Raw genomic sequence first — 17,950 nt, 5'->3', positions numbered from 1 at the left:
ACAGTCTCTGTGCAGTCTGACTGAGGGAGGTTTATGTATGGCTCTGTATCACTGTGTGAACACATATTTACTATTGATGTAGTGTAAACTCTGACAGTAGTAATCTCCTGCATCTTCAGCCTGGACTCCACTGATGGTCAGAGTGAAGTCACTATGAGTTCCACTACCACTGAATCTAGATGGAGTCCCAGACTGAAGTGTTGTAGCTTGGTAAATAAGGAGTTTAGGAGCTCCTCCAGGTTTCTGTTGATACCAGGCTAGGTAGTTATTACCAACCACATCGCTGCTGGTTTTACAGTCAATAATGACTGTCTGTTCTGGGAGAACAGCGTGCACTGCAGGAGTCTGAGTCACAGTGATCTGTCCTCTGGATTCTGAAAAATAGAATTAAAAAAATTATATGAATAAAATATTACATATAGTAATCAATAGTTCTGAATAGAAATATTAACATTGATATACATTTCAATGGTGTAGATTTAATATATTTTCAACAGTAAATTCTGAAAAGTGTAACCTTGAAAGCAGAAAGCAAGTGTCCAGATGAAGATGGTGATAAAAGTCATGGTTGTTGTGGGTTCTGTTGTCATGAAGGACAGCTCTCAGTCATGAAGTGTTAAACTCACAGGCTATAAACACTATTAGAGCAGTGGGGCAGATGCATTATGCAAATGAGAGTTTCAAATCTATTTCAGTTCCAAGTAGGCTCCCATCGTTAGAATATATTTTGTCCTGCATGAGCTTGCTTTTCTAATAATAGTAATTAGGTGGGTGCATATATTTGTCCTATTACACACATGTGTATTATACGGGAATTGGACAAGTTTTTTGGGGGGGATATCTCAACTCCCCCTGAGACATCCTCGGAGAGTGGGGTCACGGCCAGCATCTGCCATTATAAACGCGACCCTGGAGCAATTAGGGTTAAGTGTCTTGCTAAAGGGCACATCGACAGATGTTTCACAGTGTCGGCCTGTGGATCTGAACTAGCAACCTTTTGGTTACTACGCCAACACTCTAACCGCTAGCTACCTGCCTTCCCTTTAATAACACCAAACAGCACATTTTTACTCAAATAACTAATGTATGGCAACTTTTATGTCACACCACCATTTATTTTTATTCTGATGATGATCAGATATAATGAACTGTCTGTTCACTCATGCTTGGTCTCTTATGTAAATTCCTCTAATCAGTTAGTGAACACTTCTCTAAGCTAAAGCTGGTAGGATTCCTCTGGTAGTGTTGTCTGTCCTCTGTGACTTTACCACCACTGTTAAATCTGAGATCAACATCTTTAATAAAGGAATATACAACATGGATCACTATCAATACTGCTGCTGCTGTTGTCTTTCATATGGACAATATGGAGGAATACTAGCAACACTGGATCTAATGCTGGACTGTACCTACAGACTAGGAGAACACCTGATACACAGAAGAAGGAAGAAATACTAATATCTGGATTGAAGATACAATACATATTTGTATTATCTAGAAACAGCTTATATAAAGTGTTTGTTTTACCTGGAAGATGTTAAAGTGTATTTGTGTTGATTATGATTCTTTATGAGTGATCTTCACTGTAACAGCTGCAGCATCACAACACAGAGAGGTTTTTGTACCAGCAGTAACAGGGATTGTATCACTGTGGTTGACTTTTGGTAGCGGCACCAGACTTGATGTTGGAAGTAAGTAAACAACAAAATTAATTGTTTTATTCAGCTTTTGATGTTGTGTTTCAATATCTCTATAAATCTAGCCTCGATATTGAGAATTTTTTAACGTACTTTTTTTTACATGATTTTGGGGGGAATAATGCAAAGCCTACACATAATATGGCCAATTTTAATTAGTATGTCATTACATCTAATTAAATTTGACCTGCCTTTAAACGATGAGAGTGATTAGCCTACATTTGATTAGGTGTATGAATAAACATACTGTACCTTGTAGGAAATGTTCAATAAACAGGTTTTGCTATTTTGGGGGCAAAAAAAACAAAAAATACTTTATTTCAAATGAACAAGATAAAATCATCTTTGGCAAGTATTCATACCATATTAGAGTCAATTATTTAAACCACAGTCCAAAGAAATTCAGCTTGGCCAATGTTCAGGAGGTTTTTGTACGATCAGTAATAGGGATTGTATCACTGTGGTACACTTTTGGTAGCGGCACCAGACTAGATGTTGGAAGTAAGTAACAAGCTCTCTTGATATTTCTTTCTGATTACACTTATTAAGTATGTTATTCTTACACTCTGTCTCTATGAAAATATTGTGATTTTAGATTTTCAAAATGTTTTAATTGCTTATTACTGAGCCTTCTTTCAAATAACATTTTATTTAATCAAAATGTTAAATTGCAGGTTTATTTGTATGTCTGATTTGTATGATTGCAGACTATAACTCTTAATTCTGGTATGATGACTATTTAATAGTATTGGATATAGTATTCATTATTGTTGCATTGAGTTCATGGTAGCCTTCACTGTTAGTGTGAAGAGAAAGGGTCTCAGTTATGTTTGTAACCAACTTCATGAACTAACATGGTTGATATGTGATTAAAACCAATCTATGCTCAAATTCTGCAAATACTATGAATATGGCAAGGGTATTCTGATCAGATCCATTCCTAAATAATATCTGTATGACATGTATAACTGATGCTGTATGACTTGTAACTCTACTTATTTAATACTTGTTCGGTTCATTAATCTGCTTTATCATATTACAGTTTGTGTTTATCCACATCTTTTACCAATCTAACTTTTACATTCATATTTAGAAGGCATTTCCAATTCACTTTATTTTGATGTGTCCTTTGCTGAAGATAATCTCTTACTGTAACTGTACTTGATGTAGTTACTTAGTTGATGTGTTCTGTTTGTTCCAGGTAACAGAGTCCCCACCCTCACCATCCTGCCCCCCTCTAGTGAGGAGCTGTCCAGTACAACAACAGCCACACTGACGTGTCTGGCCAACAAGGGCTTCCCCTCAGACTGGACCATGAGCTGGAAAGTGGACGGGACCAGCAAGAAGCAGGAGGCCAGTCCCGGGGTCCTGGAGAAGGACGGCCTGTACAGCTGGAGCAGCACACTGACTCTCACTGCCCAGGAGTGGACCAAGGCAGGAGAGGTGACCTGTGAAGCCCAGCAGAAATCACAGACTCCAGTCACCAAGACCCTGAGGAGGGCTGACTGTTCTGGGTAGGACCCCTCAGTCACACACCCCTGTGGAGAGAGGATGCTGGTTCCTCTGCTTTGACTTACTTTGTTCTAAAATCAGTCGTTCTCTGATTTAGAGATCACTCTGGTGTGGACTAACAGGGGGCTAGGCTTGAGTTCATGTGTCAATCCATTCTGTAGATTGAGATTTTGTTCGTTTTAGATTTGATGTAATCTGCTTTTATTCACTATCATGTTTGCTTTGATGCTTCGATTGTGTGATAATGGATTAAAATAAAGATTTCTTTTTGGAATGCATATTTCTGTTGTTTTTATTAATAAACTGGATCATAGATAGTGTATATTTGCAATATTCTGGAAAAATATGTATTCAGTAAGGCTGATATAATGGTGTCTTTAAAAATTGTCAAGACTAAAACTCACTCTAACATCATAATTGACCAGTATTTAATACTATCACAATATACTATGATATAATAGAAGAGGTTCTGCCATGGTAGTAGTTGGCTGTCTTCATTCATCAGGATACTGAGTCTGTGTCAGACATGTTTGACTTGACAGACTTTACAGTAATAAAATAAGAACTATCAAACAGTCAACCGATATCTTGGACTCTCACGTGTGTTATAGGCTGTGATTCGAAGCTAAATATATTTTAAAAAATTACAAATATTACAAGTGCCACTACTTCAAGATATAGCATTGTTTCCCAAGCTCGGTTCTCGGGACCCCAAGGGATGCACGTTTAGTTTTTTGCCCTAACACTATACAGCTGATTCAAATGATCAAAGCTCGATGATTAGTTGTTTCTTTTTTTATCAGCTGTGTAAACCTAGGGCAAAAACCAAAACTTGCACCCCTTGGGGTCCAGAGGACCGAGTTTGAGAAACGCTGCTATATAGTGTAGTGACAGTCTTCTCTACCTCCAACCCCCTGGGGACAGAATGAACATCTGTTGACAGTGATGCTCTATTCTGGGACAAGCAGAACCACCCAGCCCTGTCTATGTAAATCTCAGTTTCACTCCCACAGATACCAGTCTAGTAGTTGAACAGTTTCACTGCCTGTAATACCCTGGACTGGGCCAGATGTGAGGGAGTGGACTGGTTTTAACCTCTATGGTGGATTCAGGGAGGGACTCATAACAGATATGCCACCATGTAATTAATGACAGATAAAATTGATATTATACTTTACATAGATAGTGTATGTAGTGTACATGTGTCTCATGTTTGAATCCAACATCATGTCTCATTCACAGATCTAACAGTCAGTAACCTGCTCATGAAAACAGTTAATATAATGGTAGAAGATCACAATTTAAATCAGACATTTGGTTGAGGTCCATTTTGGGACTTGTTTTGGGGGGCTGAAGTGATTGTAACTTTGAAGTAATGTTGAGGCTAGAACACCTTTTGTTTTACATCTGTAGATCTTGCTTTACATATTGACAGGTAATGTGTTTCAAAACTTCAAATAAATGTTATACACACTTAAAGGCCATGACAAATATAACAAGTTAAAACCATGATGATGATGTTAATGATGATGATGATGGTCATGTGAACTGAATGATTGCTTTCTAACCATATTGTCACATGTCACAGTTGACCTCATCTAGTGTTCCATGTCACTGTCTCTTCCCCCTCAGCACCTGCAGTAGGTCCCAGCTGTAGCAGTACAGTCACTGTGCAGTCTGACTGAGGGAGGTTTTTGTACGGCTCTGTATCACTGTGTGAACACCCAGACACTGTTGGGATAGTGCCAACTCTGACAGTAGTAATCTCCTGCATCTTCAGCCTGGACTCCACTGATGGTCAGAGTGAAGTCACTATGAGTTCCACTACCACTGAATCTAGATGGAGTCCCAGACTGAAGTGTTGTAGCATAGTAAATAAGGAGTTTAGGAGCTCCTCCAGGTTTCTGTTGATACCAGGCTAGAAGGTTATTGCTATAGACATCACTGCTGGTTTTACAGTTCAAAGAGACTGTCTGTCCTGGTAGAACAGCTTTCACTGCAGGAGTCTGAGTCACAGTGAACTGACCTCTGGATTCTGAAACAGAGATGTCATGTAGAAAGAGCATTCAATTGTTAATACATTTTTCCATGTAGCATATGAAATTAAACTGTAATGAGGTTATATAGCGCAATTGTCCGGGTAATTTTCTGTAAAATATATTACCTTGGAGACAGAGGGCAAATATCCAGATAAAGATGGTGATAAAAGTCATGGTTGTTGTGGAGTCTGTTGTCATGAAGGACAGCTCTCAGTCATGAAGTGTTAAAATCACAGGGATATAAACACTCCCAGACCACTGAAGCATGTGCTGCCAATGCAAAGTGTCCTCTCTATGCAAATGGGACTCCTGGAGCAAGGCAGATAATGTATGCCTCATTTGGTAATATACAGTGGGGGAAAAATGTATTTAGTCAGCCACCAATTGTGCAAGTTCTCCCACTTAAAAAGATGAGAGAGGCCTGTAATTTTCATAATAGGTACACGTCAACTATGACAGACAAATTGAGAAAAAAAAATCTAGAAAATCACATTGTAGGATTTTTTATGAATTTATTTGCAAATTATGGTGGAAAATAAGTATTTGGTCACCTACAAACAAGCAAGATTTCTGGCTCTCACAGACCTGTAACTTCTTCTTTAAGAGGCTCCTCTGTCCTCCACTCATTACCTGTATTAATGGCACCTGTTTGAACTTGTTATCAGTATAAAAGACACCTGTCCACAAACTCAAACAGTCACACTCCAAACTCCACTATGGCCAAGACCAAAGAGCTGTCAAAGGATACCAGAAACAAAATTGTAGACCTGCACCAGGCTGGGAAGACTGAATCTGCAATAGGTAAGCAGCTTGGTTTGAAGAAACAACTGTGGGAGCAATTATTAGGAAATGGAAGACATACAAGACCACTGATAATCTCCCTCGATCTGGGGCTCCACGCAAGTTCTCACCCCGTCGGGTCAAAATGATCACAAGAACGGTGAGCAAAAATCCCAAAACCACACGGGGGGACATAGTGAATGACCTGCAGAGAGATGGGACCAAAGTAACAAAGCCTACCATCAGTAACACACTACGCCGCCAGGGACTCAAATCCTGCAGTGCGAGACCTGTCCCCCTGCTTAAGCCAGTACATGTCCAGGCCCGTCTGAAGTTTGCTAGAGTGCATTTGGATGATCCAGAAGAGGATTGGGAGAATGTCATATGGTCAGATGAAACCAAAATAGAACTTTTTGGTAAAAACTCAACTCGTCGTGTTTGGAGGACAAAGAATGCTGAGTTGCATCCAAAGAACACCATACCTACTGTGAAGCATGGGGGTGGAAACATCATGCTTTGGGGCTGTTTTTCTGCAAAGGGACCAGGACGACTGATCCGTGTAAAGGAAAGAATGAATGGGGCCATGTATCGTGAGATTTTGAGTGAAAACCTCCTTCCATCAGCAAGGGCATTGAAGATGAAACGTGGCTGGGTCTTTCAGCATGACAATGATCCCAAACACACCGCCCGGGCAACGAAGGAGTGGCTTCGTAAGAAGCATTTCAAGGTCCTGGAGTGGCCTAGCCAGTCTCCAGATCTCAACCCCATAGAAAATCTTTGGAGGGAGTTGAAAGTCCGTGTTGCCCAGCGACAGCCCCAAAACATCACTGCTCTAGAGGAGATCTGCATGGAGGAATGGGCCAAAATACCAGCAACAGTGTGTGACAACCTTGTGAAGACTTACAGAAAACGTTTGACCTGTGTCATTGCCAACAAAGGGTATATAACAAAGTATTGAGAAACTTTTGTTATTGACCAAATACTTATTTTCCACCATAATTTGCAAATAAATTCATTAAAAATCCTACAATGTGATTTTCTGGATTTTCTTTCTCATTTTGTCTGTCATAGTTGACGTGTACCTATGATGAAAATTACAGGCCTCTCTCATCTTTTTAAGTGGGAGAACTTGCACAATTGGTGGCTGACTAAATACGCCTTCCTAATATTGAGTTCCACCCCCTTTTGCCCTCAGAGCAGACTCAATTTGTCAGGTCATGGACTCTATAAGGTGTCGAAAGTGTTCCTTCCACAGGGATGCTGGCCCATGTTGACTCCAATGCTTCCCACAGCCATGAAGGGATGCACCTGATTGGCAATTTAAACGTTGCTCCACTTTTATCAAGGGCCCAATGTGTGCCATGAAAACACACCCCACACCATCACACCACCAACGTTGATACACAGCTTTTTGGATGCATGTACTCATGTGGTTTTGTCCATACCCTAGTCCTCCCATCAGCGTGAAACAGCAGGAACAGGGATTCATCAGATCAAGCAATATTTTTCCAATTCTCCAGTATCCAGTATTTCCGTTCCATAGCCCACTGCAAACTCAGTTTCTTGTTTTTTTGCTGAAAGAAGTGTAACTTTGTAAGGATGTCGGCTGCCATACCCCATTCGTGTCAAGGTACGATGTGTTGTGCATTATTTTATGGGTCTTTGGTCACCAATGTTGTACTAGTCTGTCAGTTGACTAACTGTAGCCCGTCTGTTTCTCTGCACAATTCATGTCAGCCTCCTTTGTCCTCTTTCATCAATTACCCGTTTTCGACCACTGGCCTGCCGTTGGCTGAATGTCCTTTGGGTGGTGGACCATTCTTGATACACATGGGAAACTGTTGACTGTGAAAAACCCAGCAGCGTTGCAGTTCTTGACACACAAACCGGTGCGCCTGGCACCTACTACCATACCCCGTTAAAAGGCACTTCAATATTTTGTCTTGCCCATTCACTCTCTGAATGGCACACATACACAATCCATGTCTTAATTGTCTCAAGGCTTAGAAATCATTCTATAACCTGTCTCCTCCCCTTCATCTACACTGATTGAAGTGGATTTATCAAGTGACATAAATAAGCGATCACAGCTTTCACCTGGATTCACCTTGTCAGTCTGTCATGGAATGTTCCTAATGTTTTGTGCACTCTGTGTATATCATCCACTGTGTGACTGTTTTCATTTTTAGGTGTTGGTCGGTCAAATAATAGAGGGAACCTATGATACTCTAGACTGTAGTCCTCAACACCAATACTGGTCTAGTCCTCAACACTATCATTGGTCTAGTCCCGAACACTATCACTGGTCTAGTCCTCAACACTATCACTGGTCTAGTCCCTAACACTATCACTGGTCTAGTCCTGAACACTATCACTGGTCTAGTCCTCAACACTATCACTGGTTAGTCCTCAACACTATCACTGGTCTAGTCCTGAACACTATCACTGTTCTAGTCCCTAACACTATCACTGGTCTAGTCCTGAACACTATCACTGGTCTAGTCCTCAACACTATCACTGTTCTAGTCCCTAACACTATCACTGGTCTAGTCCTGAACACTATCACTGGTCTAGTCCTCAGTACTATCACTGGTCTAGTCCTCAACACTATCACTGGTCTAGTCCTGAACAATATCACTGGTCTAGTCCTGAACACTATCACTGGTCTAGTCCTGAACACTATCACTAGTCTAGTCCTCAACACTATCAATGGTCTAGTCCTCAGTACTATCACGTGTCTAGTCCTGAACACTATCACTGGTCTAGTCCTCAACACTATCACTGGTCTAGTCCTCGGTACTATCACTGGTCTAGTCCTGAACACTATCACTGGTCTAGTCCTCAGTACTATCACTGGTATAGTCCTCAGTACTATCACTGGTCTAGTCCTCAGTACTATCACTGATCTAGTCCTCAACACTATCACTGGTCTAGTCCTCAACACTATCACTGGTCTAGTCCTCAACACTATCACTGGTCTAGTCCTGAACACAATCACTGGTCTAGTCCTCAGTACTATCACTGGTCTAGTCCTGAACACTATCACTGGTCTAGTCCTCAGTACTATCACTGGTCTAGTCCTCAACACTATCACTGGTCTAGTCCCTAACACTATCGCTGGTCTAGTCCTCCTCCACAGCCCCTGCAGCTAAGACTGTCTGAGAGTGGTCTGAGTGGGGGAGAGGAAAACGGAAAACTAGCTGTTATTGGCAGAGAGATTTGGAACTCTCTTTGTTATTGGTCTATTAACTAATTTGCTACATGGTAATGTCACCATGGAAAGCCGAACCTCCCTCAAATGCAAACGTGCTAATTAGAAGGTCCTATGTACAGTACATCATATTTTCAACTAGGAACAATCATGAAATAACACTGATCCATTTTTTTCATACTTTTACAGTGTTAGTTTCATCAGCTGTTGTACAATATTATATAATACACAAGAAAAACTGAATTTTGACTGCACAGAGCCTTTAATGGATCACTGCTGGTTTTACAGCAGTGGAGAGTAACTGCAGTATGTGACCTGAAAGGAGAGCTTTCACTGCAGGAGTCTGAGTCACAGTGATCTGCCCTCGGGATACTGAGAAAAGAAAAACACATTGTCAAGATCAGATTCCATTTAAGATCAGTTTTCTTTAACATAATATGCTTTAGAATTCAACAGCAACTTCAACTTGAAAGCAAATGACAAGCATCAAGATGAAGGGGTCTATTCAATCCGTATTGCTGAAGTTCAGCGTTACAGCGTGATTGGAATTTAAAGGCAATGTTCCTGTGTTAGCGGAGACTGCATTCACAGTAAACGCTGCATATGGGGTGGCAGGTAGCCTAGCGGTTAAGAGGTCGCTAGTTCGAATCCCTGAGCCGACTAGGTGAAAAATCTGTCGATGTGCCCTTGAGTAAGGCCCTTATTGCTCCTGTAAGTCCCTCTGGATAAGAGCATCTGCTAAGTGAAGTAAATGTAATATGTCAGCTCAATCAAAAATTATCTTGACGTTTCTATCCGGCAATCTGTAACACTTCAACGATACAACTTTTATTTCAGATGAAGGGCTCTATTCAATCCGTATTGCTGAAGTTCAGCGCTAAAGCCCAATTGAAATTTAAAGGCTTCAGCGATACAGATTGAATACAGCTCTAACTGTCACTTCACTCATGCTTGGACTCTTATGTATGTTCCTCAAATCAGTTAGTGAACATTTCTCTAAAATGTTTGGGTTTGTTTTATACCTTTCTATTTTATAATAAAACTATAATGTTTTTCATTCAATCAAAAAACTATTTCAAATGAAGAATATAACATTATATTTGGCCAGTATTCATATGTGCTCATGATTTATACCACAGTCTAAAAAAAAATATTATTCAGCTTGCCCAATGGTCAGGAGGTTTTTGTACAAGCAGTTATAGGGGTTATATCACTGTGGTACACTTTTGGTAGCGGCACCAGACTAGATGTTGGAAGTAAGTTTCTTGATGTTTGTCTGATTCCATTTTTTTTCTTAAACTCTTTAATCTCTATTAAAACATTTAGATTTGAGATAATTTACTTTCCAAAAATATTGTTATATATTGATTTTGAAAGAGCCTTCTTTCAACAGTTTATTTAATCAAAATGTTAAATTGCGGGCATTTTTTTGTATGTTTTATTTGTATGATTGCAGACTATATAACTCTTATTCTGGTATGATAACTATAATAGTTGTTATTGTAGTCATCAGTGCATTGTGTTCATGATAGCCAGAAAGGGTCTCTGTTATTTGTATCCAACCTCTTGGATTCTGCAAAATACTACAAATATGAGTATTCTGATGAGAAACGATCCTAAAAAAATATATTTATGCCAAAATAATGCTAAAGTTAAACACGTCATACTTGTATGCTTTCTGCTTGTATACTTTATACTTGTAATCTGCTTTCCTATCATACTAATGTTTGGGTTTCTTCACGTCTTTTAGCAATCTAATCTAAGTTTTAGAAGTCATTTCCAAAGTACTTTGTTTTGATGTAGTTGATGTGTTATGTTTCTTCCAGGTAACAGTTCCCAAACCCGTCCTTCCCCCCTCTAGTGAGGAGCTGTCCAGTACAACAACAGCCACACTGACGTGTCTGGCCAACAAGGGCTTCCCCTCAGACTGGACCATGAGCTGGAAAGTGGATGGGACCAGCAAGAAGCAGGAGGCCAGTCCCGGGGTCCAGGAGAAGGACGGCCTGTACAGCTGGAGCAGCACACTGACTCTCACTGCCCAGGAGTGGACCAAGGCAGGAGAGGTGACCTGTGAAGCCCAGCAGAAATCCCAGACTCCAGTCACCAAGACCCTGAGGAGGGCTGACTGTTCTGGGTAGGACCCCTCAGTCACACAGCCCTGTGGAGAGAGGGGGCTGGTTCCTCTGCTTTGACTAGCTTTGTTCTAAAATCAGTAATTCTCTGATTTAGAGATCACCCTGGTGTAGACTAACAGGGGGCTTGGCTTGAATTCATGTGTCAATCGATTCTGTAGATTGAGATTGTGTTAGTTTTAGATTTGATGTGATCTGCTTTTATTCACTATCATGTTTGCTTTGATGCTTTGATTGTGTGATAATGGATTAAAATAAATATTTCTTTTTGAAATGCATATTTTTGTTGTTTCTATTAATAAACAGTATCATAGATACTGTATATTTCTAATATTCTGGAAAAATATGTATTCAGTAAGGCTGATTAATGGTGTTTTTAAAAACTGTCAAGTCTAAAACTCACTCTAACATCATAATGGACCAGTATTTAATACTATCACAATATAATATGATATAATAGAAGAGGTTCTGCCATGGTAGTAGTTGACTGTCTTCATTCATCAGGATACTGAGTCTGTGTCAGACCTGTTTGACTTGACAGACTTTACAGTAATAAAAGAAGAACTATCAAACAGTCAACCGATATCTTGGACTCTCACGTGTGTTATAGGCTTTGATTTGAAGCTAAAAAAAATAAAATACAAATACAAATATTACAAGTGGCACTACTTCAAGATTTAGCAGCGTTTCCCATACTCGGTCCTCAAGGGGTGCACATTTAGTTTTTTGTCCTAACACTACACAGCTGATTCAAATTATCATAACTTGATGATTAGTTGATTATTTGAATCAGGTGTGTAGTGCTAGAGCAAAAACCAAAACGTGCACCCCTTGGGGTCCCGAGGACCGAGTTAGGAAAACGCTGTTATATAGTGTAGTGACAGTCTTCTCTACCTCCAACACCCTGGGGACAGAGTGAACATCTGGTGACAGTGCTGCTCTATTCTGGGACAAGCAGAACCACCCAGCCCTGTCTATGGAAATCTCAGTTTCACTCCCACAGATACCAGTCTAGTAGTTGAACAGATTCACTGCCTGTAATACCCTGGACTGGGTCAGATGTAAGGGAGTGGACTGGTTTTACTGTAACCTCTATAGTGGATTCAGGGTGGGGGACTTTCTTACAATGAATAAACCACCATTTAATAGATGACATAAAATATGGGTATTACTAAATATAGGCATTGACAGTTACTGACATCACATTCTAATTTCTAATTCTATGGTTACGGATATGTGTGTAATGTCTGAGCTCAAAATCTTTTTCCTGAAAGCAGAGGGCAAGTGTCCAGATGAGGATGGTGATAAAAGTCATGTTTATGTGGGTTCTGTTGTCATGAAGGACAGCTCTCAGTCATGAAGTGTTCAACTCACAGGGATATAAACACTCCCAGACCTCTGAAGCATGTGCTGGCAATGCAAAGTGTTCTCTCTACGCAAACAGACTTTCATGGTCCCACAGAGAAACTGTAGTTGAAGAGATCTTCTTCTTTGGTATTATTGTGTTCGCAACAATTATGTGTATTCTGCCACCTACTGTACATATGGATAATAAGGAATCAAAAAGGAAAAAAATGTGGGGTAAAAAATAAATAAATTAATAGATTTTTTTAAATCCATAGAAATTATCAGTAACGAAATGTTAATTCAACTAAATCAAAACGAAATGTGTTTTAATCAGGTCCCTACACAGGCTCAGAAGGATCCTGTGATGGCGGGACATTTCCTGGCGACAGTAGTCCTTGCAGTGCTTCTGCTGTTAAGTCTTCTCGGCTGCAGATATAATGATGTCCAGCTTCTTAGACACTTGTGCAGTACAATTAATAACTGTGGCTATAAATACTACAAAATACACCTTTTTCACAATAAGTGTATCCAGATTACTTGATTGAAGTATAACATTTGCAACTGGTTGTGGTGCATCCACCACCATATCTTCTTCAGAACTTCAACGCTCTTCACCGCCTCCACATAGGAGATTTGCTGTACAGCCCTGATCCTTGACAACTCAACCTCTTTCACCCTAACAGTACACTCAGGGTATTTGGAAATATGATCCCCGCAACAGTTGAAACATTTTACATTCACAGACTCTTCAATAACATATTCCTTCCATCTGCAAACACTTGACACATGGCCAAACGTTTTACACTTTTTGCATTGCTTCGGGTTTTGCACGAATGCTCTTACAGCGTATCTTATATCCCAACTTTACATAGGGTGGTAAATACTCATCAAACATCAATAATACAGATAAACGTTGCTCCTTTTTCCCCATTCTCCATACGGGTCAAGTGACATGTATTAACTACTCCTGGAATTCTTTGCCTAAGATATTGATTATCAATGTCCAACGGGACGCCAGAAATAACACCTTTTACCGGTTTCCTGCTCCGAAAACCAAAGCTATTCACTTCATGCGTCAATATTTTCGCGAGCCACAATGCACATTCCTTTTGCTCTTTAGATACACACCATATCAACACCTTACCACTCCTGGTTACTATGATATCAACACCATACCACTCCTGGTTACTATAATATCAACACTATACCACTCCTGGTTACTATGATATCAACACCATACCACTCCTGGTTACTTTGACTGCATCCACGTTTCCCAACGCCTACTTCACCATCCTTGTGACTTCAAAAGGGTTTCCCAAATAAACATCTTTATCCAAAAAACGTACTCCAACAAGGAACGATTCATCAGACTCATTTTCCACAACAATTGTAGCCCTTTCTGTTCCATTCTTGGACTTCACTATTGTCCACTAATTTTTCTCACTAACTGTACTCAACGCGTTTTCAGCTTCAAACGAAACTTCTTCTTCCACCATCTCGATGTATGAGCAGCTGACCTTTAAAACGTTTGAGAGCTGATTGTCCAGCCAATCATGGCCTTGATTGGTAAATGAGCCTCAGCTGGAATCAATTAAAGACTGGGAAGGTGCTGGAAGATAGCAGGGCGTGCCAGGAACGAGGTGTTGTACTAACGGTCAGGCGTTTAAGAAATATATAATTGATTTAGAGATTAAACCTGATGTGGCTTAGACCACATCTTGATTTGATTATTCCTGGTTATTGTTCAATCAGATCCGATAGATCAACTGGACAGGGTGGTATTTGTACTATGTTCATAAGAGAAGGTCTTGTATATCGTAATATACCTGTCCCATCTGAATATGAATGTGTGATGGTGGAAATATACATTGCAGGTAGTAATATTAAGTTGCACAATCTTTACAACTGTCTGTAGCGATGTTTTATGAAATATCAGGAGAAATGGGCTCTAGAGAGATATGGTGCTGCAACTTTAATGCACATAATAGTTTATGGGGAAGCACACATACTGATGCTGATGGTACTATTGTGGAAGATATGATGGAAACGAGCATATATCTTAACGATGGATGTGGTACAAGAGTTTATGTTGTTAGAGGGGTTACATCCTGCCTGGACCTCGCTGGCTTCTAACTCTATTGCATCTATGTGTGAATGGAATGGATGATTCTACTGTTGGAAGTGGTAATTTCCCAATTTCGTGTTCCATGAACTTTGATGTTACTACTCCAGATAGGGTACCGTTCAGATGATGGTGCTTTCATAATGCAGACTGGAAAAATTTGGTGATCATTACTTAAATGTTGGACATTTGTCTTTAGAGAGGCTGGTTGATGTATGCACTATCTCTGTGACATCACTGATTTTGAGTGCTACAAATGTGTATGTACCAGAGAGTGAAGTGGGTGAGAAAAGGAAGGTGTTTCCATGGTGGACTGAAGAGTGCACTGCGGCTATTAGAGAAAGAAATAGGGCTTACAGAGTGTTTCGTAGGTTCTATGACTCCTGAGAATCTAATTGATTTCCGAAGGAAGAGAGCTTTAGTACGTAGGGTCATTAAGTCTGTCAAGAGAAATGCATGGAGGCAGTTCTGCTCTACAATAGGCAGGGGTACTGAGCTGGGGGATGTATGGTCTATGTTGAAGAAGATGACCGGAAGAAGCAAGTCCACTTGAATTCCAGTTTTGGTTGTGGGTCAAAAAATGATAAAAAAAAGCTGACTTGTTGGGGAAGACATTTGCTAGTGTACATAGTGGGGTCACTTTGGATGAAGTATGAAAGCAATGTAGGTGTGAGATTTCAAATGCTCATGTTAATGTGTATAAGAAAGGGATACTGTTGACTCTTCTTTGGATGCTGATTTTACCTTGCATGACATGCGTTCAGCCTTAATAGGCTGTGGATATACAACCCCAGGTCATGATCAGTTGTGCTTTGTAATGTTTAAGCACATACCTGATGAGGTAATGCAGTGTATCTGTTTACTGCATGTCTTTGTAGACTTAGGGGCAGTTTGCCAGACACATTAAGCTTAGTCCTGGACTGAAAAGCAAACTTAATTGGATAATCTTCATTGAAAGAGCTTTTAGTCTAGGACAATGCTTCATCTGTGTCCAGGAAACCCCCTCCTAGTGTTTTGTTGCTCTTGGTGTGCTAAACTGTAGAGCATGAATGTAACATACATTTTTCTGATGGATTTTTTTGTCTAGAAATATTTTCAGAGTTTATTTTTGCCTTTATCTTTATAGATGAAGTGTTTTGTTGTTGTCGGTTGTTCTCAGTACGGTAGCTAGTTGTTTATCCTGTGTGTATTACCTCTCCTCTCCTCTCCTCTCCTCTCCTCTCCTCTCCTCTCCTCTCCTCTCCTCTCCTCTCCTCTCCTCTCCTCTCCTCTCCTAATATATTTCATTATACAATAGTAGTAGTAGCTGACCCTCCTCTATCATCTCTCCTCTTCTCCAGCTCTTCCCTCTGTCAGGCACACAGTTTCTCTGCTCCCTCCTGTCCTCTGAGTAACTCTCTGGGTACTCGGCCAAACTGGCCTGCCTGCTGAGTGTCTACTCCCCCCAGGGAGAGATGGTGAGCTGGGAGGTGGACGGGGCGGAGGTCAAGGATAGGGTCCTGACCACCACAGAAGAAGAGAAGGGCGGCCACTTCAGCCGCAGAAGCACCCTGACCCTGAGCAAGGCACGCTGGGAAGATGGAGAGGTGTACACCTGCACGACGACGACACCAGTGATTCAGCCGTCAATATAGTGTCTAGAGACCGGAGAAGCCATTGTAAGGTTCTAGAGAATCCCCACATGGTGCTAGTGAAGGAAACATTTGTGTTTTAGAGCTGAATGTTACAGTATAATAGTGAATAATATCAGTAGTGCTGTGTGCTAAATGAACTATTTTGAGATTATGTTGTACATGTCTTCTTGCCTCTGAGTTCAAATAAAGCTTGTTTTGATTAGAAAATAACCCAATAACTGATTTAATCATGATTCCAGTGATCACTATCGCATGAATAGGCAGCACACTTCATACTAATTTAGATCAATCAACTTCTTTTATAATTTCAGCGTTGTAGCATATAGCTACTCTCATGTTATCAAACAGAATTAAAGGGCATCTGATACAACAAATACTCTGCAATAATTTCTACAACTGAATGATCCTGTTATACTGTAGCACCAATACCAGTGATAATAATTAGTGATATTTGATAATAAACCTCTAAGATCTGCTCTCAGAACTCACAGTGCTAAACAGTTACTTTCCATAACATATATATATATATATGATGTTTAATTCCTAATATGATTTTATTAAATTAGATATTTTAGCAATGGTTTCAACAATTTGTGGTCTACACTTCTACATTATATTTCCCCTGGTCTTCTCTACCTCCAACCACCTGGGGACAGAGTGAATATCTGGTGACAGTGCTGCTCTATTCTGGGACAAGCAGAACCACCCAGCCCTGTCTGTGCTGAATTAACATTACTTTTATTTTTACTTCAGTAGATCTTACTCTGCATATGGACTGGTAATGTGTTCCAAAACTTCTAATACATTTTTATATACATTTTCAGTTCATGACAATATAACAAGTTACAACCATGATGATGATGATGATGATGAGGACGTTGGAGAACATGTGATCTGAATGACACTTTCTAACCATTTTCAAAGTTGACCTCCTCTACTGATCAGTGTTCCATGTCACAGTGTCCCCCTCAGCTCCTGCAGTAGGTCCCAGCTGTAGCAGTACAGTCTGACTGAGGGAGGTTTATGTATCTGTGAACACCCAGACACTGTTGGGGTAGTGGAAACTCTGACAGTAGTAATCTCCCGCATCTTCAGCCTGGATTCCACTGATGGTCAGAGTGAAGACACTATGTGTTCCACTGCCACTGCATCTAGATGGAGTGTTTTAGTATGGTAAATAAGGAGTTCATGAGTTCCTCTAGGTTTCTGTTGATACCAGGCAAGACGGGCATCAGAGTAACCTGCTTGATACACATTACTGCACGTTTTACAGTTCAGAGAGACTGTCTGTCCTGGGAGAACATATTTCACTGCAGGAGTCTGAGTCACAGTGAACTGTCCTCTGGAATCATGAAAAATAGAATAAAACATTTATATGAAATGAATATCACATATATTAAGCAATTGTTCTGAATAAAATATTTACATTAATATACATTATACTTTTGTGTAGATTAAATAATTGTTCAACAACAA

General features: G+C 40.2%; 2 gene segments (V, D, J or C); both read left to right on the top strand.

The window, feature by feature from the left end:
* The first annotated feature begins 1,395 nt into the window (after positions 1 to 1,395).
* On the top strand, positions 1,396 to 3,487 carry LOC121579044. The segment is given in 3 exon segments: positions 1,396 to 1,405; positions 1,593 to 1,691; positions 2,899 to 3,487. Coding segments are annotated over 3 exon segments (426 nt in total).
* A 6,999-nt stretch (positions 3,488 to 10,486) lies between these two features.
* On the top strand, positions 10,487 to 11,412 carry LOC121580034. The segment is given in 2 exon segments: positions 10,487 to 10,495; positions 11,066 to 11,412. Coding segments are annotated over 2 exon segments (321 nt in total).
* Positions 11,413 to 17,950: the final 6,538 nt, after the last annotated feature.

The sequence above is a fragment of the Coregonus clupeaformis genome, unplaced genomic scaffold (genome assembly GCF_020615455.1).
Source record: "Coregonus clupeaformis isolate EN_2021a unplaced genomic scaffold, ASM2061545v1 scaf0279, whole genome shotgun sequence".
Classification (NCBI taxonomy): domain Eukaryota; kingdom Metazoa; phylum Chordata; class Actinopteri; order Salmoniformes; family Salmonidae; genus Coregonus; species Coregonus clupeaformis.
Note: the sequence above shows the minus strand (reverse complement) of the source record. Positions and strands in the feature narration are given on the sequence as shown.